Source organism: Hyperolius riggenbachi, chromosome 5 (assembly GCF_040937935.1).
Source record: "Hyperolius riggenbachi isolate aHypRig1 chromosome 5, aHypRig1.pri, whole genome shotgun sequence".
NCBI classification, from domain to species: Eukaryota; Metazoa; Chordata; class Amphibia; order Anura; family Hyperoliidae; genus Hyperolius; species Hyperolius riggenbachi.
The window spans coordinates 141,071,916-141,097,118 of NC_090650.1; the positions used below are offsets into that span (position 1 = coordinate 141,071,916).

The 25,203-nt window shown below is 43.4% G+C and overlaps 2 protein-coding genes across 3 annotated transcripts in view; one reads left to right on the forward strand and one right to left on the reverse strand.

Annotated features, from left to right (window-relative positions):
• Positions 1 to 25,203, reverse strand: part of ZDHHC3 (zinc finger DHHC-type palmitoyltransferase 3) — a 321,718-nt gene that overhangs the window by 162,006 nt on the left and 134,509 nt on the right. The window lies entirely within an intron of this gene.
• CLEC3B (C-type lectin domain family 3 member B) overlaps positions 13,903 to 25,203 on the forward strand; it is a 34,327-nt gene continuing 23,026 nt past the window's right edge. For both annotated transcript variants that reach the window (XM_068234498.1, XM_068234499.1), the window contains exon 1: positions 13,903 to 13,996. In XM_068234498.1, the coding sequence (XP_068090599.1) occupies positions 13,906 to 13,996 (91 nt within the window). In that variant the 5' untranslated portion in view covers positions 13,903 to 13,905. The remainder of the gene's footprint in view (positions 13,997 to 25,203) is intronic.

The following is a 25,203-nucleotide window of genomic DNA, read 5'->3' on the forward strand; positions in this document are numbered from 1 at the left end:
ACAACTGCTTCATGACATCGTTTAGCTAAATGACAAGTGACAAACCGCGCTACAGGATGCCACTTGCTCATGGGCCATCCAGAGTTTCTCCTCCACTAAGCTGTACATGCCACTCGGCTATATCCAAATGTGTGTCTGCACAGGGATCATTCTCCAAACTTTTGCCCTAAGGATTGAACAAAAGTTGGAAAGGGTTACCTTGGATAAGCACATGTATTATGCTTAAGGTCCCGTTTGGCACTTGTTCTGATGTCATGCACGGCTACAGGGATTCGTGTTTGTGATGCGGAAAAAAGCTGCCAACCATCAGGTTTTTTTTTCCTTGCACGCAATTTTGTCCGAATTAATTTCAAAAGGCTGCACTTCCCTGCCCAAATACGTGTGTGGGTAATCACTCCAACAGTCAAAAGAGGGATCCGCACACAGTCTTCAAGGAACAATGTGCTTTTATTGTTCCAATGCACACATACAGGGAGTGCAGAATTATTAGGCAAGTTGTATTTTTGAGGAATAATTTTATTATTGAACAACAACCATGTTCTCAATGAACCCAAAAAACTCATTAATATCAAAGCTGAATATTTTTGAAAGTTGTTTTTAGTTTTAGCTATTTTAGGGGGATATCTGTGTGTGCAGGTGATTATTACTGTGCATAATTATTAGGCAACTTAACAAAAAAAAAACCAAATATATACCCATTTCAATTATTTATTTTTTACCAGTGAAACCAATATAACATCTCAACATTCACAAATATACATTTCTGACATACAAAAACAAATCCGTGACCAATATAGCCACCTTTCTTTGCAAGGACACTCAAAAGCCTGCCATCCATGGATTCTGTCAGTGTTTTGATCTGTTCACCATCAACATTGCGTGCAGCAGCAACCACAGCCTCCCAGACACTGGTCAGAGGGGTGTACTGTTTTCCCTCCTTGTAAATCTCACATTTTATGATGGACCACAGGTTCTCAATGGGGTTCAGATCAGGTGAACAAGGAGGCCATGTCATTAGTTTTTCTTCTTTTATACCCTTTCTTGCCAGCCACGCTGTGGAGTACTTGGACGCGTGTGATGGAGCATTGTCCTGCATGAAAATCATGTTTTTCTTGAAGGATGCAGACTTCTTCCTGTACCACTGCTTGAAGAAGGTGTCTTCCAGAAACTGGCAGTAGGACTGGGAGTTGAGCTTGACTCCATCCTCAACCCGAAAAGGCCCCACAAGCTCATCTTTGATGATACCAGCCCAAACCTGTACTCCACCTCCACCTTGCTGGTGTCTGAGTCGGACTGGAGCTCTCTGCCCTTTACCAATCCAGCCACGGGCCCATCAAGACTCACTCTCATTTCATCAGTCCATAAAACCTTAGAAAAATCAGTCTTGAGATATTTCTTGGCCCAGTCTTGACGTTTCAGCTTGTGTGTCTTGTTCAGTGGTGGTCGTCTTTCAGCCTTTCTTACCTTGGCCATGTCTCTGAGTATTGCACACCTTGTGCTTTTGGGCACTCCAGTGATGTTGCAGCTCTGAAATATGGCCAAACTGGTGGCATCTTGGCAGCTGCACGCTTGACTTTTCTCAGGTCATGGGCAGTTATTTTGCGCCTTGGTTTTTCCACACGCTTCTTGCGACCCTGTTGACTATTTTGAATGAAACGCTTGATTGTTTGATGATCACACTTCAGAAGCTTTGCAATTTTAAGAGTGCTGCATCCCTCTGCTAGATATCTCACTATTTTTGACTTTTCTGAGCCTGTCAAGTCCTTCTTTTGACCCATTTTGCCAAAGGAAAGGAAGTTGCCTAATAATTATGCACACCTGATATAGGGTGTTGATGTCATTAGACCACACCCCTTCTCTACAGAGATGCACATCACCTAATATGCTTAATTGGTAGTAGGCTTTCGAGCCTATACAGCTTGGAGTAAGACAACATGCATAAAGAGGATGATGTGGTCAAAATACTCATTTGCCTAATAATTCTGCACTCCCTGTATAATACACACCAAATTGCTGAGACAATTTGGGGTGTATTATATGTGTGCATTGGAACAATAATAGCACGTTGTTCCTTGAAGACTGTATGCGAATCCCTCTTTTGACTGTTGGATTATTGCTGCTAGGGGTTCAAGCACCAGCACTGCTCTACTATAGGTGTCCAATACTTTCGATTGAATGGGTAATTACTCCAAATTGCCCCTAGTGAAAACAAGCCCTTGGAGCTATTTCACCCTAAAAACCGCCAGCGATTTTGGAGTGATTTTATAGCAGTTTGGTGTAAAGTAGCTGATAGGATTTCATTGTCCAAGTGCTGTTTAAAACCCTGGAAAGTGCTGGTAATCAGAAAAAAATATTTTAAAAGCCCTCTTTGTGTGAAACAGCCCTTGAATATTCTGTGAGATGGAAACTTATAACTCATGACATTGAATCCTGCAATCAAAGTTTTAACTTTCGAAAGATTGAAGAGTAGATTGGATAAATGTGAGAAATAGAAAATCACTTAAGGGCTCTTTCCCACTAAGACATTGCATTAGATGCGATGTTAAGGTCGCATAACGTGCTCCTAACGCAACGCATGTGAGCTTTTAAGTTGGACGTTATATAGAGCCGCGTTATGAGTCTCTTGATGCGTCCGCGATGCGTACTTTTTTACGCATACTATCGGAGGAAAACGGCGCATGCGGCAAAAGACTGGAGACTATGTGATCGGAACACTCCGCATCATGTGGTCCCGCCAGCCAATCGTAGCCCAAAGCAGCCGCTCCAGGAAGTAAACACCACAAAAAAACACCAGACATTACTGAGCATGTGCAAACAGTCCAACGCAGCAACATATACGAGTATAACGCACAGCATGCTGCACTTTCATTTACCGTGCTGCGTTTATACTCAAACGCAACGTGGGCACTGTGAACAGCCCATTGATTTTTCAGTGCAGTTGGGCTGCGGTACAGGATGCTCTAACATGTGCCTGTAACGTCCCACTGTGAAAGCAGCCTAAAAGTAATTGTCACCACTAGTTACTTATGAAAATGCTATTCACACAATATTATCACTTATGTCATTTATGCTCCATTTTGCGCAACACATTGGCAGCTTCTGCCAATGTGACAGTTCTCAGTCTGGCGCTTTAGCAAATACGTTGTTTTGTGACTAATGCATACAGATGAGAGAGATGATCTCATTTTTTTCTGCATACAGATTTTAGACTGCCTGTAAGCTCAGATTTGCTCACGTATTGTAAAAGGGATCTAGAACTTCTGTCTGAATATCTATCTATCAAATAAGGATAAACATTTGTGCTGTCTTTTTAAGATTGGCAAATACTGTTATTCTCGTGGCATTTTCTTCATTTTATTGAACTAACTTGGTACTCTTAACTGAATGCTGTTTTTAGAAGCCAGAGAAATGGAAACTTTTTATACAGCGCCACGTGTACTGGCAGCAGTCATCCAAGAAATGATAGCTGTGTCATATTGCCGGATATTAAAGGACTGTAAGAAGGAGAATGAAATGTTAAGGATATTATCTGTTCTGCCATTTGGAAAACACTGCCATTATAATTATCGGGGTTCACTTGGTTTCAAATTATGCTTTCTTGCAACTAGGCATATATACCCCTGGCTACATGTACTGGGCATATATACCCCTGGCTATATATACCCCTGGCGACATATACTGGGCACATATACCCCTGCCTACATATACTGGGCATATATACCCCTGGCGACATATACTGGGCACATATACCCCTGCCTACATATACTGGGCACATATACCCCTGCCTACATATACTGGGCACATATACCCCTGCCTACATATACTGGGCACATATCCCACTGGCTACATATACTGAGCACATATACCTCTGCCTATATATACTGGGCACATATCCCACTGTATATGGGATACTGGGCACGTATCCCACTGGCTATATATACTGGGCACATATACCCCTGCCTATATATACTGGGCACATATACCCCTGGCTATATATACTGGGCACATATACCCCTGACTACATATACTAGGGACATATCCCACTGGCTTCATATACTGGGCACATATACCCCTGGCTACATATACTAGGCAACTATACCTCTGGCTACATATACTGGGGACTACTATACTCATGGCTACTTATACTGGGGACACCTATAGACCTGGCTACCTGGGGGTACCTATTTTGGGGGAACTGCTGTCAGATTATCTGCATTTTTGTGTAACCGCTGTTATGTATTTTGGGGAACAGCTGCCAGAATATGTGTATGTTAGGGGAATGGCTGCTGCCAGATTACGTGTATTTTGGGGAACTGCTGCCAGATTGTGTATGTTTGGGGGACCACTACTGCCAGATTATATGTCCTTTGGGTGTTACGTGTATTTTGGGTGATCCGCTGCCAGGTTTCGCGTATTTTAGGGAACTGCTTCCAAATTATGTGTATGTTGGTGGAACAGCTGCTGCCACATTGTTTATTTTGGGGGAACCACTTCCATATTATCTGTATTTTGGAGGAACTTCTACCAGATTATGGGCTTGATTCACAAAGCGGTGCTAACCTACTTAGCACGTCTAAAGTCTTTAGACGCGCTAACCAGGGTGCTAAGTAGGTTAGCACCGGATTTCTCAATCAGATCACGCGCTAACTTTGCGCGCGTAAAGTTTTACGCGCACTAAGTCCCATAGGCTTTAATGGGCACTTCGCGCGGTGCGCCCTACGCTCTGTGCAGTACGCGCGTAAAGTTTTACGCGCATAAAGTTTTGCACGCGTAAAGTTTTATGCGCGAAAAGCTTGTTTAGACGTGCTAAGGGGTTTTTCACAGGCGTGCTAACAGTTAGCACCGCTTTGTGAATCAAGCCCTATGTGTCTTTTTGGTGAAATGCTGTCAGATTACATCTATTTTTGGGGGATACACTACGGCAGAGCTCAAACTTCCTCGGCAGACCTTTTACATCACTGCTAAGGTCATGTATATTTGTCCCCACCCATGACCACGCCCATGGTGTGCTTGACCACGCCCATTTTTGGCGCGGCGCAGGAGTTCTCCAAGTGAGTCCACTCACTTCTTTTCCCAGGATTAGACCCCTGGTGAGGAGAAATGGAGTATGGCCGACTGGCTGAGCGTGAGCAGTTTGTTTGTTACAGACTCCCAGCCAGCCAGTGTGTTAGGCCCAGTGCACACCGAGCGGTTTTTGGAGCGATCCGCCGGCCGCATCCACCTATAAAAACGCTTGTCTAATGTATTGCAATGGGATGGTGCACACCGGCGGTTTTTGCCAAGCGCGTTTGCGGTTTTCGGAAGTGTTTCGTCCTCAATGTAAAGTATAGGAAAAACGCAAACCGCTCTGAAAAACGCTAGTTCAGAGCGGTTTGCCAGGCATTTTTGTTACAGTAGCTGTTCAGTAACAGCTTTTACTGTAACAATATGTGTAATCTGCTACACAAAAACGCACGCAAAACCGCTAGGTATGTTTAGAAAACCTCTCTAAACATACCTAGAATCGCTCTGAAATCAGCTCCCAAAACCGCTAGCGTATTGCGGATCTGCTAGCGGTTTTGGTGTGCACTGGGCCTTATTGTGTTGAGCTGCAGCATGTCATGTCTCAGGTTGTTGCATATGCTCCCTTTCTGACTCAGAACATTAAATGCAATCATTCTAAATTGGGAGGGAGGGGGGGGGGGGGGGGCACATCCTCACAAGTTTGCCTCAGGCAGCAAAAAGTTTAGAACTGGCCCTGGCTTTAGGTTTACTTAAAGAGAATCTGTATTGTTAAAATCGCACAAAAGTAAACATACCAGTGTGTTAGGGGACATCTCCTATTACCCTCTGTCACAATTTCGCTGCTCCTCGCCGCATTAAAAGTGGTTAAAAACGGTTTTAAAAAGTTTGTTTATAAACAAACAAAATGGCCACCAAAACAGGAAGTAGGTTGATGTACAGTATGTCCACACATAGAAAATACATCCATACACAAGCAGGCTGTATACAGCCTTCCTTTTGAATCTCAAGAGATCATTTGTGTGTTTCTTTCCCCCTTCAGCTCTCATCCACTGAAGTGTCAGGCTGTTTCTTCCTGCAGAGTGCAGACAGCTGTGCCTGTATGTAATTCCTCAGTATGTGAAAGCCCAGCCAGCTCAGAGGAGGATTTATCCAGCTTGTAAAAGATAAGAGAGAAGAGAGAAGCTGCCCTTATCTAAATAATACACAGGCAGTGTGCAGAGAGGGGCCTGGAGGGGGGAGATGCATCACAGAACCACAACACTGAAGAACTTGGCAGCCTTCCAGACACAGGCTGACAAGTCTGACAAGAGAGAGATAAGTTGATTTATTACAGAGATGGTTATAGTAGAACATGCTGCAGTAAGCCAGAACACATTAGAATAGCTTTTGGAACTTGTAGGATGAAAAAAACAGGATGCAATTTTTGTTACGGAGTCTCTTTAAGGAAAGTTTATGTGAAAGGAATGCAGAGGTCAGAATGCAGATCTTTATTTTCATTTAAAATTACCAGAGTCAGTGAAAATCATGACAGGTGAACTTATTTTGGATCTGAGATTTTAAGAATAATAGGTAGGAAATCCGCATAATTGCCGTGAAAGTAGCATATTTTAAAGGAAGCCAATAAAAACTTTGTATATCCTCCTCACTTTCATGTTCCATGTATAATCTCCGTGGGGTGGAGTTATGTTTTAAAGCAGACGTCTAGGCAGGAAGCAAAATTCAATAATCATGTTTGGCAGGCTACCTTGCCTGTGCATTTTTACTCTGCTGCAATCTTTCCTCTGCAGAAGTCTCTATACCCAGTAATAATTACTGTATATGCTTTAGTCATACTCCTAGAAGTGGGAATAAACATGATGGTGGGGGTGGGCATTCTCCTCTCTGATAGATGGTCACTCCTATTCCTTCTCTCTCTTTACCATCTTTGAAGTCCATGTAGTCTGACTAAGCTCCTCCTCCAAATCGCTGTTATCTACCACCCTTCTGGCCCTGCTTTTGCTTTCTTAGATCACTTCTGTGCATTGCTTCTCAAGTTCATGTCCTATGAAATCCCTACCATTATCACTGGTGATCTTAACATAATTTGTATAGCGCTTTTCTCATGTCAGGCTCAAAGCTGCAACCACTGGGATGCGCTCAAGAGGCTAGAACTCCTTACTGAATAGGTACTGACCCTAGCCAAGATTCGAACCCTGGTATCCCATGTCAAAGGCATGCCCTTAAAGAATACATTGGTAGGTGAACAGAGGCGCCAGAAGGATAAAAGTACATAAAATTTTTAAAAAATTGCTGGGAGGAAGTGGTGGACTCGCCTCCGTTAAAGCAGACACCAAGGACTGTAAATGTATAGATATACACATTTATTGAAAATACCCCAAAGATGCAACGCGTTTCGCGGGCACAGCCCACTTCTTCAGGCAATAAGCAGGGGATAAACAACATCAATTCAGTTATAGCAAGCAGAGCACCTCTGTGAAGAAGTGGGCTGTGCCCGCGAAACGCGTTGCATCTTTGGGGTATTTTCAATAAATGTGTATATCTATACGTTTACAGTCCTTGGTGTCTGCTTTAACGGAGGCGAGTCCACCACTTCCTCCCAGCAATTTTTAAAAAAAAATGTATGTACTTTTATCCTTCTGGCGCCTCTGTTCACCTACCAATATATTTGAGTCCACCCCAGGTGGAGGGGTGATCTACCCCCTTTCTTCCTATCTACAGAGAGCGACTTCTTAATCCTGAGTGAGGACAGGTCTAATCTCCTCACCTGCCTAATGAGTGGTTACCTAGGTGGTAACCCGTGTTTGTGAGTATTACCATCTCACTGTTTCATTTATCCAATCAATTTTGACATACTACACCATATTGGGCTCTCGATTTCTCTTCAACTTTAAAGAATACGTCCAGGCAAAAAAAAAAATTAAAAATACCCTTACCTGGGGCTTCCTCCAGCCCCTGGAAGCTGTCCTGTGCCCTCGCCGCAGGTCCGGTGGCTCCCAGTCTCTCTGCTGCAGATGCTGACCTCGTCAGGTCAGGTGCTGGATCGCTTCATCTGCGATTCACCGCGCAGGTCATGTGGTCGCGCTGATGTCATCAGGCAGGTACTGTGCAGGCGCAGTACTGCGCCTGCACAGTACAGTCCTGATGATGCTTTTAGGCACACCAAGCAAGAGGAAGTGGACTGTGCTCCGCGAAACATGTTATCTTTTTTGTGTCTGATTATAAAAATGTCTTTCCTATATTGGCGTTGCCCCTTCTTCTTAGAGGTAAGCCATTTTATATTTATTACATCCATGGTTATTTTTGGGGGGCGCCTTCTTCCTTCCAGTGAATTTGCCACATACTTCCCTGATAAAATGTACAAATCTGAAGTAATTTTTCCATGCAGCCCTTAAATTCCATCTATACCTCCTCTTCTTAACTGTGCTCTCTCTGCTTTCTCTTCACTCTCTAAACATTCTTTCTCTCCTCGCTAGTCTCCAATTCCCATCTAACCACCTTTTCTTTATCCTACACTGCAGAGTGCACAGTAGAGCATCTTCTCTCTCACTAGGCCACCTGTGATTGCCTCTGCCTTTATACACAGTAATATGCAGCAGGTCTTGAGGCAAATGGAGTACCATAGCTACTGCCTCAGCAGTAATGCCACTGGGTGTCGCTCTTCCACCTCTGCCTCCCACATCTCCTCCATGTATTGCTGTGTCTACTCACTGCTACTGAAATTCTGCAGTCTTGCTGTAGGTCCAGCTCTTCATTGATATTTTCCTTGAGTGTCTTCCCATCCTTTGTTTTGACAAACCCTAGAAAATAAAAGTTTTAAAATAAGCAATTTGTTTTGCTAAAAGAACACCCTGCTTATATATTACATAGGCAGACTTAGGATATGTTACATATGTTGTTCTTTCCCTTGCTTTTAACTAGAATTTATTGTGTTACAAAATGTATGGCTTTCTCAACCAGGGTTCCCTGAGTACTCTGCAGAGGTTACCTGGCATTTTCCCCCATCAAGGAGGAAGTATAATAGAGCACATTATAATAGGGGTACTGTAAAAAGAAACACTAAATTGGGGGTCAGAATAATGAGCACAGTATAATGAGTAGCAGTGTAATAGGAGGTAGTGAAATTAACAGCCTCACCTACTTTTAAAGACCATGCCTCCTGAAAAATAAATGCAGGGGTTCCTCGAGACCAAAAAATTGTTTGTAGGGGTTCCTTGAGATCCAAAAGTTATTTGCAGGGTTCCTCCAGGGTAAAAATGTAATTGTAAGGCTCTAGCTTGTCATGACTTCCTACTACTGCATGAGTTTGGAAACACGAGTAACCCTGCTAGTGGCCATAGTAAAGAAACTGGCTTATCAATTGTCATCAGCCATTTCTGGCATTCCTCCTTTTACTCTCAGCTGCATGTAGTGATGCAATACTATTTCTACAAAGTGAAACTATATTATCATATTTCTCTGTGTTCCACCACATTTATGAAAACTCTTGGGGGGGGGGAGGAGATATTATAATACAGATACTCAGCCTCCACAACACTTGTCACTATCTTACCTCACACAGGGTCCAGCGGTAACTCGCCTGCTTCCGGGTGTCAGCAGGCGCAGCCTTCCTCCTCCGCTCATATGCACTGCCACATTGGCACTGGCCAATCAATGCAGTGCTTCAGCTAAAGGGGCAGAGTGAGCTATTTGGCCCTCTATTCTGGGAAGATGGGAATTCCCAGTCCCGATAGTGTGGGTGGGTTCTATGGGCCTGGAGGGCTATTTAAAGGGCTGCCTCACCAGAGTTCCTTGCCCTTAGTGTTGGCTGCCTTGTGCTACTCCGCTGGATGTGTTTGCCTTTTTGACCTTGCTATTGGATTGCTGCCTGGACCGACCTTGGAAATGTTCTTGACCCAATTTTGCTCACCCTTTGGTACCATTGTAATCTAATCTTCTGTTTATGACCTCTGGCTTGTTAACTGATTATCTATGTCTGTGATATTCTGTACAGCATTTATCTCCTGTTGCCGACTCGTACTGCCTGCCTGTTCCTGTCTAGTGTGGTTTTGTAGGTACCTCTGTCTTGCTCCTTTCAGTTCCTATACCTTGCGCATGTCGAGGCCTGGAAGGGAAACAGAACATCTATTTTCCTTAAAAAGATGGATTTATTGAATTAACATTTTCTTTGTGTCCAAAAGTAATTCCAGACATAATGAGGGTTTAAAGAGGAACTTTAACCCAGAATTTATCTTCATCCCAATCAGTAGCTGATGCCCCCTTTTTACCATGAGAAATCATTACCTTTTCTCAAATAGATCATCAGGTGATTCTGTGTGGCTGATATTGTGGTCATACCCCTCCCACAGTGTGATGTCATGATCATGGTCCTGACATATTGCTATCTGGGACTCTTGTTGCATTGTGGGAAATAACTTTTTCTTATAACTGCCAAGCACCAGTATCTTCCTCTGTAAATAGAACTCTCAGTAAACAAACATTCCGTACAGATCACCTGGCAGGACTAAAGATATCACCACCAGTGATATATTTCAGAATATAAATCATGAAGAGAAAAGATTTTACACTGAGCAAACACTGACAAAATAATCTATAAATGAATATTGTAAAAATAAGCAATTTTATTCATTGTTCTTTTCACTACAGTTTTCACTTTAAGGGCTGGTGCACACCAGGTTCTGGAGCGTTTTTTAAAACGCTTGCAGGGGGAAAACCGCTTGGCTAATGAAAGTGAATAGGCTGGTGCACAAACGCAAACTCGGGGGTTGCAGCATTTTTAGATTTCTGAGGCATTTCTGCCTCAATGTTAAAGTATAGGAAAGTGGAAAACCGCTCTGAAAAAACGCTAGATCAGAGCGGTTTTCCAAGCGTTTTTGTTACAGGAGCTGTTCAGTAACCGCTTTACTGTAATAATATTTGAAATCTGCTACACAAAAATGCTCCAAAAAAAAAAAAACTCCAAAAAAACGCTAGGCATGTTTAGAAAACGTCTCTAAGATTTCGGCAAAACGCTCAAACGCTAGCGCTTTTTAAAAACGCTAGTGTAATAAAACCCTATGGGCCCGTATTTACTTGGGTGATTTGCGCAAATCGCCCAAAATCGCGAAACGCAAATGTGTCACCTGCACCATTTTCAGGCAATTTCCCGGAGATCGCGTTTCAGTGCTATAGAAGCGTTAAACACGATCGCGGAAAAATCGCCACAGTGTTAAGTGATTTTTCCACGTGAAATCGCAGAAAAATCACTCCTGCAAAAATTACCAGCGTTTTGCAAACGCAAGTGTGAATGGGCCCTAAACATGCCTAGAATCGCTCTGAAATCTGCTTCAAAAACCTCTAGCGATTTGCGGATCTGCTAGAGGTTTTTGGTGTGCACTGGGCCTAACAGAGTTCCAAACATCTCACTGGTGATTTTCATGGCAAAGCTGGACATTGTTGACTTATATTAAGGAAAGTGCTTGGCAAAAGTACTAATTTATGATGAAGGTTAAATGCAATGCTATATTTTCACCTCCCCCCAAGGGACACACATCTCAAGATGTCATTCTCATCACTGTACTTTACATACTTTCCAGACACCAACCCAACCGCAATATCAGATCTGTACACCACCTTCTTTTGTCTTCCTTCAGAATCACATTCTGGCATTCATGTATACAAAGTCTCATGTGCTTCACCCCTTTTCTGGAATCCCCTTCCACAAAACATCTTCCACTTTCCAACCTTTTAAATCCAAATCACTCCCTCAAAACTCACTTTTTTTCCGACAAGCATACACGCTAACTTAGGCCACCCCCCTTTTGACCTCTGGCTAAGTTGTACTTACTAGATAACCTAAAAGCACACTGCCTCTAGGTATGCATATTGTATACTAACCCACCTCTTGTCCTATCCCCCTTACCCCCCCCATTCCTTTAGATTGTAATCTCACAAGGACAGAGCTCTCTCTCATGCTTTTTGTGTCTTGGAATTTGTTATTCATATGGTGTTTTGCAATTTGCTATACATTTTATTCATCATGTTACTTTTGTCACTATAATTTATATTATAATTATTTATTTTCTACCAGTGTCTTTCTTTTGTGTACACCAGTGTCTGTATTATGTACCCCATGATTACGCCTTACTTTGTACAGTGCCACGGAGTAGGTCGGCGGTTTATAATAATAATAATAATAATAATCTGGGCTTTACATTAGTAGCCGGCCATATATGGCACTGGTATGGCATTGTCTTCATTCTTGCCTGTGATGTCTTGATAAAATCAAAGCGCAATTCTAAACTTGGTAAAGAAACTGCCAGCCTATTTGAAGAATAATGATGCATTAACTAGAGAGAAAAGGAAAAGAGGAGGAAAGAAAGCTGTGTGATCGGATCACCCCATGAACCCCACACCTCAAGTAACCTGTTCCAGAATTGCTTTTTCATTGTTATAATTGCGATTTGTCATGTGGAAGACTCAGATCCTGCTGAAAATGGTGCAGATCCAAGCTGAGGAGTTAAACGTTATGAATTATCCGAGGAAAAGAGCTTTTCCAAGACACATTCTCATGCTATCTGAAAAATGTGCAAAAGGCGGTCATGCCGAATAGCAGCCAGAACACAAACTTTCTGGCAGAATTTAAAGTGCACCTGAACTGAGAGGGATATGTAGGCTGCCATATGCGTTTCCTTTTAAACAATACCAGTTCCCTGGCTGTCATGCTGATCTCTTTGCTGCAGTATGTGTGTGAGTCACACACCTGAAACAAGCATTCAGCTAATCCAGTCAGACTTTAATCAGAAACAATATTCTGCATGCTTGTTCATGGTATATGTCTAAGAGCCTATTCACACTTGCGTTTGCAAAACCCGATCGCAATCATTATGCTGCGAATGTACAGCAATTGCGATTTGGGATTCTCATTCCACTGGATGGGCATCGCATTGCGATAGCTCCGCTAATACTACATGCAATGTGTTTAACACTTTCACAAACGGCGCTATTGCCGGTCATAGGGAAAATTGTTGGAAGAATTGCGCGGTAGGTACACTGGCCTTTATGCTGTTTATACAACCTTATAGCGTGGGTTGTTAGTGACTGGTAAGCCTTTTTTCTTTTGGGTGCTGTGATGCACTTGCCTGATACCTCAGATATGAAACACGGTGGAACTGTATCTTATATTTGCCTGTGACCTGCGCTGATTTTACTATATTACTATTCGGACATTGGACATCGTTCTCTCTTAGCTGCGGTCATCTAATATAAGTATGTATGTACCTATTACTACCGGTCGGACACTACAATCTACCGCAGAAGCACAGCGTGTACATGTTCAGTTCATGCCTTATATCATGCTGATACTAATCCTCTATATTAATACCCCTCTGTCCCTGCGGGGCCAGGGGGGCGGGCGGCAGGGAGCGGGCCATGCACACGTGCAGCAGGGAGCGGGCCATGCACACGTGCAGCAGGGAGCAGGCCATGCACATGTGCATCATTGAGCACGGCCATGCGCCCTGGGGTCACATCACAGCCCTAGCGCACGTTATTCAACGGGCGGGCTAAATAGCTAGTCATCATATGACGTTTCAATTGTGCCTATAGCCTATCCTATGTTCTCTACAAGAAATAAATGTCTTTATTGCTACCAATCCTATTTTTCAGTACTTTCTAACTTTATTAGATGGCTATTGCAAGCTGCTTAATTTTTCCTTTGCAATTCTCTGAATTAGCACCATTGTGGCAATGTCAAGAACTTTAATAACAATTGTCATCCTTTTAGTGCATACTGCAAGGCTCTCTAGAGGTTCAGGAATGCTTTACTCGGGTTGGGAAGGAGTTCCTGCACAGCATGTTTTTATTATAGGCGTATTTAATAAAGTGCAGAAACAGATTGTGCTTCAGACAGTGCTTGGAATCACTATGGAGTACAAGCAAGCCTACCTGGTGCTCTGCCTCTTCTGCGTCGTCCAAATCACCTTCCAGCAGAAGAAACACAGGCAGACCAGTAAAGGTGAGCAGCATCTCATTCATACACAAGCTAGCTTTTATTATCTGTCTCTTTTAATGTTTGGCACTTACGAAAGTGTCATATTTTTGGAACAGATTATTGCATTCCTTTGCACAGAATTTGGATCAATAGGGAAATGCTAACGATTTTTTTAAAACTAAATGTAAACAAAGTTCTATGTTTAGTTCTGGTTAACATAACGTTTTATAACTGTGTGTTCGCAGAGATAGATAGATAGATAGATAGATAGATAGATAGATAGATAGATAGATAGATAGATAGATGTCAGTATATGATGCCTATGTTTTTTTTTTTTTGTTTGTTTGTTGTTTTTTTTACAGATGATCACTGGGCTTAAAAGACAACTGAAGTGAAAAAGAATATGGAGGCTGCCATATTTATTTCCTTTTAAACAATACCAGTTGCCTGGCTATCCTGCTGATTTATTTGGCTGCAGTAGTGTCTGAATCACACCAGAAACAAGCATGCAGCTAATCTTATCAGATCTGACAATAAAGTCAGAAACACCTGGTCTACATATGCTTGATCAGGGTCTATGGCTAAAAGTATTAGAGGCAGAGGATGAGCAGGACAGCCAGGCAACTGGTATTGCTTAATAGTAAATATATATGGCAGCCTCCATATCCCTCTCGCTTTAGTTGTCCTTAAACAAAATCAACCTCAGATTACATGTCATCATACCTTTAACTGGTTGCATTTGTAAAATAAATACAATTAAGATACTGAGAACAGTACAGACAGTACAGACTTGGGAAGTGAAGTGCTACTGCCACACTGATATACTGTATATTATACTACCCGACCCGCGGCGTAGCATACGCCGCATAATTATTAATGCGTGAAGACTTCCTGATAGACACAGTTCTGCAGATGGGGTGGGTTTGAGGTTATCACTGTTAGGGAATGAAAAGATGGAACTCTGGACAGAGCAACATACAGTTGTCCGTGACTGAATACTGGTTTTGGTAGGTACAGGCATATCTTTTTGTAAGTTTGCCCCTGTGCCTTATTAATTGTCATAGCAAAAGATAGTCTAACAGGAAATTGTCTGCGTGTAAAAGTAAAAGGCAAATTTGAATCTGATGGGGTGAGGGAAATGCGGGGAATAAGGACAGTTTGTGGGGTAGCAGCTGCGATAGTTTTACACTCCAGTACATTGCGGCGAATGTTCGTGACAGTCAGTCTAGTGCCACTGCACAGACCTCTTGCTGGCATGAGGTTTCTGAGAAGCATAATGACTGCACCAATTTTAATTTTCAGTTTGTGCGGAGGCATGCCAGTGGGCGTAAGACTGTTAAGAAATTCTTCTGGGAATGAAAGTTGACCTGCGGGATCATCTGTGACAATGGAGTCAACACTGGTGAAAGTTACTTCGTGGGTAGGGATACGTTTCAGTACTTGTTCATTAAGGTGTAGCGAGTCGTCGTTGGTGACGCTTAATATAGCTCGGGTAGTCAGTATTTCAGGAGTGATAGTTGAGAAGTCGATGTCACCATATAGTTCTTGAACGGAATCAGAAGTCAGAGGAAAACAATGTGTAGGCAATGTTACAGCTGTTCCGGTTTTTCCGTCTCCAACATCGAGGAGCCATTTTGCAAAATCTTTTTCGTGAGGGAGCGCTCTCATATTTGTTGTCAGTGTAAGTACATGCATGTGATGCCACAAAGGTTGTTTGTTAATGCAACTGGCAACAGTAAGTGCTCGGGAGCCACGCATAATGACGGGGAGTATTTGTCTGAAATCTCCCCCGAGTAGTATCGTTTTCCCTCCAAATGGTTGCGTCTCCCCCGTGAGGTCACGTAATAACCTGTCAACAGCCTGGAATGCGTATGCATGTGTCATTGGCGCCTCGTCCCATATTATCAATTTGGATTGCAGCAGATGTTGAGCGTGTGGTGAGGTAGGTTTGATGTTGCATGTGGAAGCATTAGTCAGCTTCAAAGGTATTTTAAAAACAGAATGTGCAGTACGTCCACCCGGTAACAATGTTGCAGCAATTCCGGTAGATGCTATGGCTGTAGGAACGTCTCCCCTCCCTCTGATGGTATGAATCAGGGTTTTGTAGACAAAAGTTTTCCCTGTTCCTGCAGGACCGTCTAAGAAAAAGCATGTTTGTCGCGGATAGGCATCGCTGTATGCAGCGTGTAAAACAGAGTCAACAGCGATTTTTTTTTTGTTCTGTGTTGAGTTTAGCGTAGTGTTCCATAGCGTTCGAGTGTTCAACTTGAGCGTCGATGGTGACAGATGAATGACACGGGAAGAATATCAGTGGTTGGTAAGTGTAATTTGTGCAGGTTGAGGCCATGTGGTTGAAGCATGTCGTTAATTTCCGCAAGAGCATACATGGAAGCGGTGGCTGGAGAGTATTTTGTGAGAAGGTCCTCACAAAGGGAGAGTTTATGCGTGTCCCAAAGGTGTAGAACATTGTGTGGTTCACCGAAGACACAGACAAAAACGAAAAGTTGTCGCAAGAAGAATGGCATTCGTATCTGGGATGCCTCTGTAAGAGTATCATCCCATATCTTGTCGTCTTTAAGAAGACCTAATTGTTGGCACGCTTCTTTGAAAGTGTTACATTGGACGCCGTTGACAGTTTGTAGATGCTGAAAACTTTTGCCGCCTACGGAACGGGTAAGGAGAAGTCTGAGATAATAGCGTTCTGTGTCATTAATAGCAACAACAGGCATTCTACCGATTACTTTGGTGCCTCCTCTGATTCTCTTTTTCCATTTTCCAGACGACTGTTGGAATGTGTAATGTTGTGGAACATCCATGTAATGTAAGTCCACAGCTTCGGGATCTGTCTTGTTCAGTTCAAACCATGCTAAGAGCATAGTGTTTTTGTTAGCTTGTCTTTGTAGCGCTTGTTCCTCGTGACCTTCATGAAAGAAGATGACTTGTTGTTCTGGCAAATGAACCGGTAATCGTGTAATAACGTGAGATTTTTCGGAAAGACTGTATTCGTTCAAACGCCACATAGCCTCAAGAGCAATAACATACCTACCGTCAAGAAAAGTCTGTATTTCGTCATGTTGGAAAACACCATTGGCTGGCTCCTTGTGAAGTGCAATGGATGCAGCGTCATGTCCTTTGTATACATACTTATACAGGTACTTTATACATTGAATGGAGGCGCAAACTTCAACATTAATATGCGCATTGAATTTCTGAGAAAGCCAGGGATTGTAAGGAACTATCCAACGGTTGTCGATATCGCATTTGCCTACAATGGCAGTTCTCCCCTGTCTTCGGCGGTATATGGGGTATCCTTGTGTGTTTTCTTGCGTCTCAACGTTGAAGTCCTTTGGGAAACTTTTGGTACACGTGCCGTCTTTCATGCAAGGTGAATTGGCGTTGAGCGTTCCACATGGACCATGCATTTAGTGACAATTTGGAAAAGTCGACGGTGTATTTGGGGATTTGGAAGCTCAGCGCAGACATACTTGTCTATGTCATCTTTGGTCCTTATTTTGGATTGTGAGTCAAGTGTAAGTAACATATGGCAATGAGGCAATCCTCGTTTTTGGAACTCAATGACGTATATGTAAGCGATAACATTGCCAAAAATATTCTTGTCGAGAATATCTGTTAGGAATTCTCGCAGTTTGATATGAAAGACGCGGGCAACGATGTCGGGTCTGTGTTCTGGTCGGTTATGAGGAGAAATGGCGTTGGAGATTTCTGGCCAAGTAGGATTGCAGGTGAAGGTTAGAAATAAGTCAGGCTTTCCACATTTGCGGACAATTGCCATTGCATCTTGGTAGTTCTGTTGCATGTACCTTGGACTCCCTTGAAAGGTAGAGGGAAGAATGATCAAAAGTCCAGGGCGGAGGTTATGGTCTTGTGCTTTAGCAGCGACCGCATCAAGCAGTCCCCTGTATTGCTCTACACGCAAATCTTGCTGATGGGAGCGTAGGTAATGTAAACGTGCGCCTTCTGTTCGGACATACGCATCAACGACGTATTGCTGGAAGAGTTTGCCACTGGAATGCAAGGTGGAAAATGCAAATCGCATGGCAAGCCTGTAAGCATAATATTGTAGTTGCGTGACTCGTGTTCGTTTAGCAGTTTGCTTGTGCTCAACATGGATCAATTGTATGTGCCAGCCTGGATCTCCGTAAGGGAATAGAAGCGGATAAACCATGGGATCGCAGTTCATATTGAGTACAGAGATACGCTTGCAAGCGTCTCCCGTTGGGTATATGCAAATGTCGCGTTGGGCAGGAGGTTCCCCGTCTTCCCCTACAAAGATAGCAGCAACATCAGTTTGACAGGATGGGGCGTTATACCTTCTGATATCCAGACTTGGTTTTTCCATGAGTACCATTCGTACAGCAGCAACAGAGTTACTGTGACTGATAATGTCATGCATTTGCATGTAAGACTTAGCAAAGGGATTAACCTGTCGTATCATTTTGTCTAGTTTCATCAACAAAATGTCCTTGCAAGCGCTGTTACATTCGTTTTGCAAACGTTGAGTGGTAGCCTCAGCAGAATCGAAGATATATAACTGACCGTATTGTGGTGACGTGTTAGGATTGGTATATAAAGGAGAGACTTGGTGATAAATTTGACCATGGATTCTGAAAGCATACGGTCCGTGGCCAGGTGGTTGAGCGATGTGGGCACCCATTGAAGCAAAAGCTAAAGCAGAGTTGTATTCCCTGATATGATCACAGTAATTTCGGGACAACGGGTTCTTGCCAGTCAAGAGGTCTTGTAATAAAACAGGAGGTTGCGATAGGGATGGCAAACACACCTTGCCGTTATGACAACACTTAGTGTAAAGTCCCGATTTGTTGACCTCTGATGGCCAATGAAGAGCATTGCAAGAAGTACATAGTGCGGTAGGTAGGCCAATGTTATGTTCCTGGACGGGAATGGCGGTATCTTCTTGGAAAGCAGCGGAAAGTTGAATGCGGTGACTGCGCATGTGGTTTGCGAGAAGATGTGAGCTTTTGTAAGAGGTTTTGCAATGTACACATTGAAAGATTGTGTTTTGGGAATGTGTTTTCGTATGTTTGTTGAGAAGAAATGATGTTTGGAAGCATTGACTGCAGTGTTCACACTGAAAGGACTTAGTCACAGAATGTGTTTTGACATGCTTGGTAAGAGATGTGCGTGCGTTAAAGTGTTTGTCGCAAATGTTGCATACAAATATATTTGTTGTATGTATTTTGACATGGTTGAGGAGATCCACGTGAGCCATGAAGTGTTTGTTACAGAATGTGCAGTAGAAGGTGTGACTGGAATGAGTTTGTAAGTGGTTCTTGAGAGCGCAAGTAGTTTTGAAGCATTGGAGGCAATGTTCACATTGTATCATTCGTTCAGTGGAGTGGGTTTTGAAATGTGCGCTGAGATATCTCTGCTGTCGGAACGTTTTGGAACAAATGGTGCATTTATACGTTTGTTCAGTGGAGTGAGTTTCTAAATGTGCGTTGAGATATCTCTGCAGTCGGAAGATTTTCGAACAAATGGTGCATTGAAAGTTCTGTGTGGAATGTGTTTGTTCAGTACCGACATTGTCAATAGATGGCAGCAGAACATCATCACATGATTTATGCGTTTGTTCAGTGGAGTGGGTTTTAAAATGTGCGTTGAGATATCTCTGCTGTCGGAAGGTTTTGGAACAAATGGTGCATTCATGTGTTTGTTCATTGGAATGAGTTTCTAAATGTGCTTTGAAATATCTCTGCAATCGGAAGGTTTGCAAACAAATGGTGCATTAAAAGTCCTGTGTGGAATGTGGTTGTTCAGTACCGATGGCGTCCATAGATGGCAGCAGAATGTCACCACGTGTGATTGTAAGAGGCAAGAGAACTTCGTAATGGCCATGATCCAACGGACCGCTAAAGAGCAGGGAGATGGAGAGACGTTGGCCGGGATTGTAAACTCGAGGAGAGGCCTGCGGACGTTCTCTGAAGTGAATGGTGATAGTTGCGGGAAGTATTTGGGACATAGCGACAATTTCTGCCTCCCCACCATAAACACCAGAAGTGCTCATGTAGTCAGCATAGTGTTGCGCAGACTGTATGACTATGTTTCCGCGGCTAAGAACAACGGACAGCACATCGCCAAAGTAATCCCAATGTTGGTAAACATAGTTCACAGCGATGTTGCGAAGTTCGAGAGCAACAGTTTCCTCAATGACATTTTTCCAAAAGTATGCGACCGATAGAAACAAAGTGTTACCTGACGCAGGAATTTGTATAACATTGAAGGAAACATTGTTTCCATGAAAGACATGTAACGCAGCAGCCATCTTCTATCTATCTATCTATCTATCTATCTATCTCTCTAATAGAGTACGTGCCTCAACCTTGAAGCAGGAATTAGTTCATGCTACATTAGCACTATCCAGGAGCGCCACGGGGAGGCTTCCCAATGCCCCCATACAATCGGGGGGACCACGGGGTCCCAGGCTCTCTCTCTGCCTGGAAACCACAGTGGCGCCCCGTAGGGGGAGGCTGGCTGGCGCAACCGACCCCCCAAGTGTGGCCAGCGCCAGGGGAGCCGTCCGCACCCACTTACCAATATTAAAAACAGGCACTTACCTTAACATCCATTGTGTTCTGCTACATGCGCATTAACTTGGGGGCACCACATGAGAAAGGAGTGAAGCATGGGTCACCCCAAGCTTTAGAGCTCAGGGCTGGCTCACATACAACACTCCAGGGGGGGAGGGGGGGAGGACAGGCGCAGACAACTCACTCCAGGGCTCACACCACCGGAGCAAGCCATCCACCACCTGCCTCCAAAGGATACAAACTGCAAAAATTGCTTTCCATGAGAAAATAATGCGCATGTAGCAGAACGCAATGGACATTAAGGTAAGTGCCTGTTTTTTATATTGGGAGGTGGGTGCGGACGGCTCTCTCCGGTGCTGGCCACGCGTGGGGGGGTTGGCTACACCACCCAGCCTCCCCCTCCGGGGTGCCGCTGTGGTTCCCAGGCAGGGAGAGAGCCTAGAATCCCGCGTTCCCCCCAGTTGTACGGGGGCATTGGGAAGCCTTCCCGTGGCGCTCCTAGATAGTGCTAATGTAGCATGAACTAATTCCTGCAGGGCGACCGCTTGAGTACATATGAAAACGGCGCCGATGGACTTGGGCGCAGGATACAGCAAGTATATGGCTGATCCTGTTTCTGCACAAGTCGTCCGTGTTAATTACTATTCCGCCTCCAGGCCGCCATGGATAGTGGGGGAATGATATAATTCGGCTTCCAGCGATTGCTGGAGGTCGAATTATTGTGTTTTTTAAGCAACTTCGGCTCCGTCTTCTGACGGCGCTGACGTTACTCAGTGAGCGCCGCTATAGACTGATTCCCATTACAGTCTATGGCGGCACTCGCTGCGCCCAAATCTAGCAGTGCTGAAAAGCACTGCTCCACGACCGCTTTGCAGTATTGGTTTTTTGACCCTGCATAGTTTGACATGCAAAAGCAAATGCATATTTGCATGAGCATTGCCTCATGAATAGTCAATTAGGCCAGATTTGCAAAGCCAGACTTGCTAGGGTTAAGCCTCCTTTCCACAGACTGTTGATAGGCAGTGAAATGCCTCTCAAACTCTCTCAACTGCTCACTGCTGCCTAGTAACTGCTTGTTGCTGCCTGATAACTGCTTGTTGCTGCCTGATAACTGCTTGTTGCTGCCTGATAACTTCTTACCTGTGCCTGGTAACTGCTTGCTGAGCACACAGCTCAACAGTCCGTGGAAAGGAGGCCTCAAACTTGGTCTTTGAGCACGCATACATTTTCTCATGCAAAGTACTACTTCTTCTTGCTGGACGGTTGAGGCACTTACTGAATTATATAGATAGATAGATAGAACCCATTCACCTTGGATAGGAATTGGATGGTGAGCATGGTTTTGTCCACTTATCCACTAGGTACACAGCTGGAAGCATGCTGAAGAGTGTTAATGTTTCATTGTACTGCATTAATTCAGAAAGTAAAGGCAGTTTTGAACAAGTTGAAAATTTGCTTTTATTATAAATATCATAATTACTAAAATGTTTTGTGCTTGGATAAAAGTCTTCCACTAATTAAAAATGAAAAAAGTAAATAACATTCCATCTGCTGCTGCTAAGTTTTTCAGCTGTGATGAAGTTGAAATTTGGGATCTTTCTGCAACGCTATTGGTGTGGCTTCCCATGGTGATGTGTTTGGCTCCGAGAGATTTTTTTCAGTTCTTTCTCTGAGTATTGTAATTTTACTTGCTTAATTACAATTGGTACCCACAGAGCTAAAACATGACCCAACTTCAAAAATACAACAGGTGGGCCTTATATTTAATTCCACCAAACAAGTTCACCATATATCATCAACTGGTATGGCAGTGGGGACATGCTGGAAGGTTAAGAAAAGAACATAAAAGGCTGCCACATACAGATTCTGAGAACTTGCATATTTCAGTAGTAGTACACCAGTTAGTGATCTTCAGTAGAAGTCCTGAGTTGTGGTGGCCATGATTGTCTATGCTTCGTCACTGGTGGTGATTGTCCCTTTTCTTATTGTGCTGCAAGAGAATCAGTGAGATGAAGGTGGTCCAGATATAGAAGGAACCACACACACATATACACACTAGGGATGATCAATGATATGCAAATATCTCTGCATTTATGCAAATATTTATGCAAATACCCATGTTTAAATTGATTGGTCTATTTTCAAGCTTCATATATTTGCATAAAATTTGCATAAACTCAGAAAAATTTGCATATCATTGATCATCCCTAATACACAAACACACCCACACGTTGCTGCATGGGTGATCACTGTACGTTTAGCTGTGCAGCATTGTGACTTGATTGATTTCAAACTGAGCAGAGATTACATGGCAGCTCAGTGCAGGGTCAGCTGAGAACTTGAGGGTCCTTTTTGTGTGATCTGCGCACAGCTAAATGGCTATCTCAGCGCATTGCACAGCATCGTTACTTGCACTACATGCGACAGACTGAACCAACATGGAAACCAAAGGCAACCTGCCCCCAAAAAGCCTCAATCCCTCAGTCATGTGCACACTGCCAGACAGGAAATACGCCGCCTGAAAATCCACATCTGCGCATGCCAACGCACTGCTATCACAAGGAAAATTCAAAATGTTAATGTTACAATTGCCTTGCATTGCTTCTGGGACCATGCGCAACAATGTGCTCCAGCCTCTGCATCAGCTGCACAACTTTCAAGGCATCACCTCGCAGGAAGGGTAATATGTTTCATTGCCTTTAATGGCCATTGTGGAGAGATGCAGTAGGAGGAGGTGACACAACGTGACTTGACGCGGTATGTGTAAAGGGGGCCGCAGAAGTAAATATGCAGCACAGCTCAGCATGGCGTAGGCCTGTGTAACCTTGTCCTGTGGTCACTGCGTCTGTTTATTGTGGCCTTGTGGTGGATAAGTAGTCTGTGTATGTTTGCCATGTAGATAGTGTATTTGGGTAACATGACTTAGTTGGTCTCTGTATAACAACAAAGATTTATCAGTCCAACACTCACTGTCTGACTACAGAGCAATCCTTTATGATGTAGCAATGGAAAGAGAATTTTGAGTGCTTTTATATTTACTTAATTAAACATCAGAAGCTCCTAGCTGGAGAGCTTGCCTCACTTCCTGCCAATGCCTATAAGACTACCTTCCCTGTTCTATTCAAGAAAAATCTTCTCAATCTAGTAAAAGCAGAACTCTACCGAAAACTTTTCATTTGTGCTATTGTCATCTCTGACCTCAGTGGAGAGGTCTCCTTCCCGCCTCACTTCTCCTCACTCACAGAGTTCAGTCCCAGGCCAGCTACAAGATAAGAACCTATAAAGAATACATCAGCGAAATATACTCCTAGCCAGAGTAATCAAAAGAGAAGATTAATGCACATTTTCCAAGTTTATGCAAAATTGTGTTGCAAATTGTATGCAGCATGGAACTGGGCCAGTACAAACGTCCATCAACTGCATGTGTTTGGTCCGATTTTAAACTGCATATAATGTGCAGCAAAACTTGCATTAAGACAAAATAATTGTCATCTCACTCATCATCTCTAGTAATTAACAATGACTGTGAGGTTGGTAGGTTTATCATGCCTTCTTCAACAAAAACACAGGAACCATGTTTTGAGTGGAGCACACGTATATGGATATTTATTAGAGAAATTAGCTGTTTGTGGCTGTACAGGGCTGTCCTTTGGATTATCTCCATTGGCTTTCACTTATCTTAATGAGATCCAGACAGCGGAACACAAAATCAATGACATTCTTAGGACACCTCTGAGCCTACAAGGAATCTAACTGCAAAGGAATGTGAGGAAACACGTAAAATCAAAACGTCCATCTAATGATGTGGAACATCTATTGCCAGCCGGCTTACATTCAAATAACTTTTCCATCTTGAATGTCATTTATTTACTAATGCCAATACTGACCTATAATAACGGTTGCATAGCCAGCTGTGGATGGCAGGGGATGATTTTCCTTAACCATAATTGCCAGGGGGGAAAAAAACATTGATTCACAGGGCTAAGTTCACATGGAGTTTGTTGCGATACACCAATCTAGAAACTGACAGCTTGCTTATTGGCATTCATTTATGACAACATGGAGGTGTAACGGTTAGCACTCTTGCCTTGCAGCGCTGTGACACCACAATGTGAATGCGGCAGTTATAAAATCATTGTAGTGTGTTGCCTTTGATTGTAACTCATATTATTTAGCCATACTAGCTATAGCTGGAGAGGGTTGAAAAAGAGAGGATGACCTCTAAAAGCATTGCAATATCTCCTGCTTAAATTGATACAATTGTATGAGCTATTTTTTTAATTGATGGAACTTTATTGAAATGAATGTATGCTGATCTAAAAGAAGATGGTACTGAGTCCAACACTGCAATCTATACACTAGATATTCCCTTCCTGGGCTAGGAGGGCAGGACCTTAAGCACGTCAGCATATCTAGTGGGTGGTGCTCAACCATGTGGATACATTTCATTATGCTCAAACATCTACGCTGCTCCTTCTAAAGCTTTTTATGCTGCAAGCAAAGTTGTCTAGAGGCTCATATTGCTGGTTCGTCAGGGGCGTAACTAGTGGAGGAGCAGCTTCTGCAACTGGAGTGGAGCCCAGAGCCATGTGTGTGTGTGTCGGGGGGGGGGGGGGGGGCAAGGGGGCACTTGTTGCCCTCCCTCCAATACAACTCCCCCTC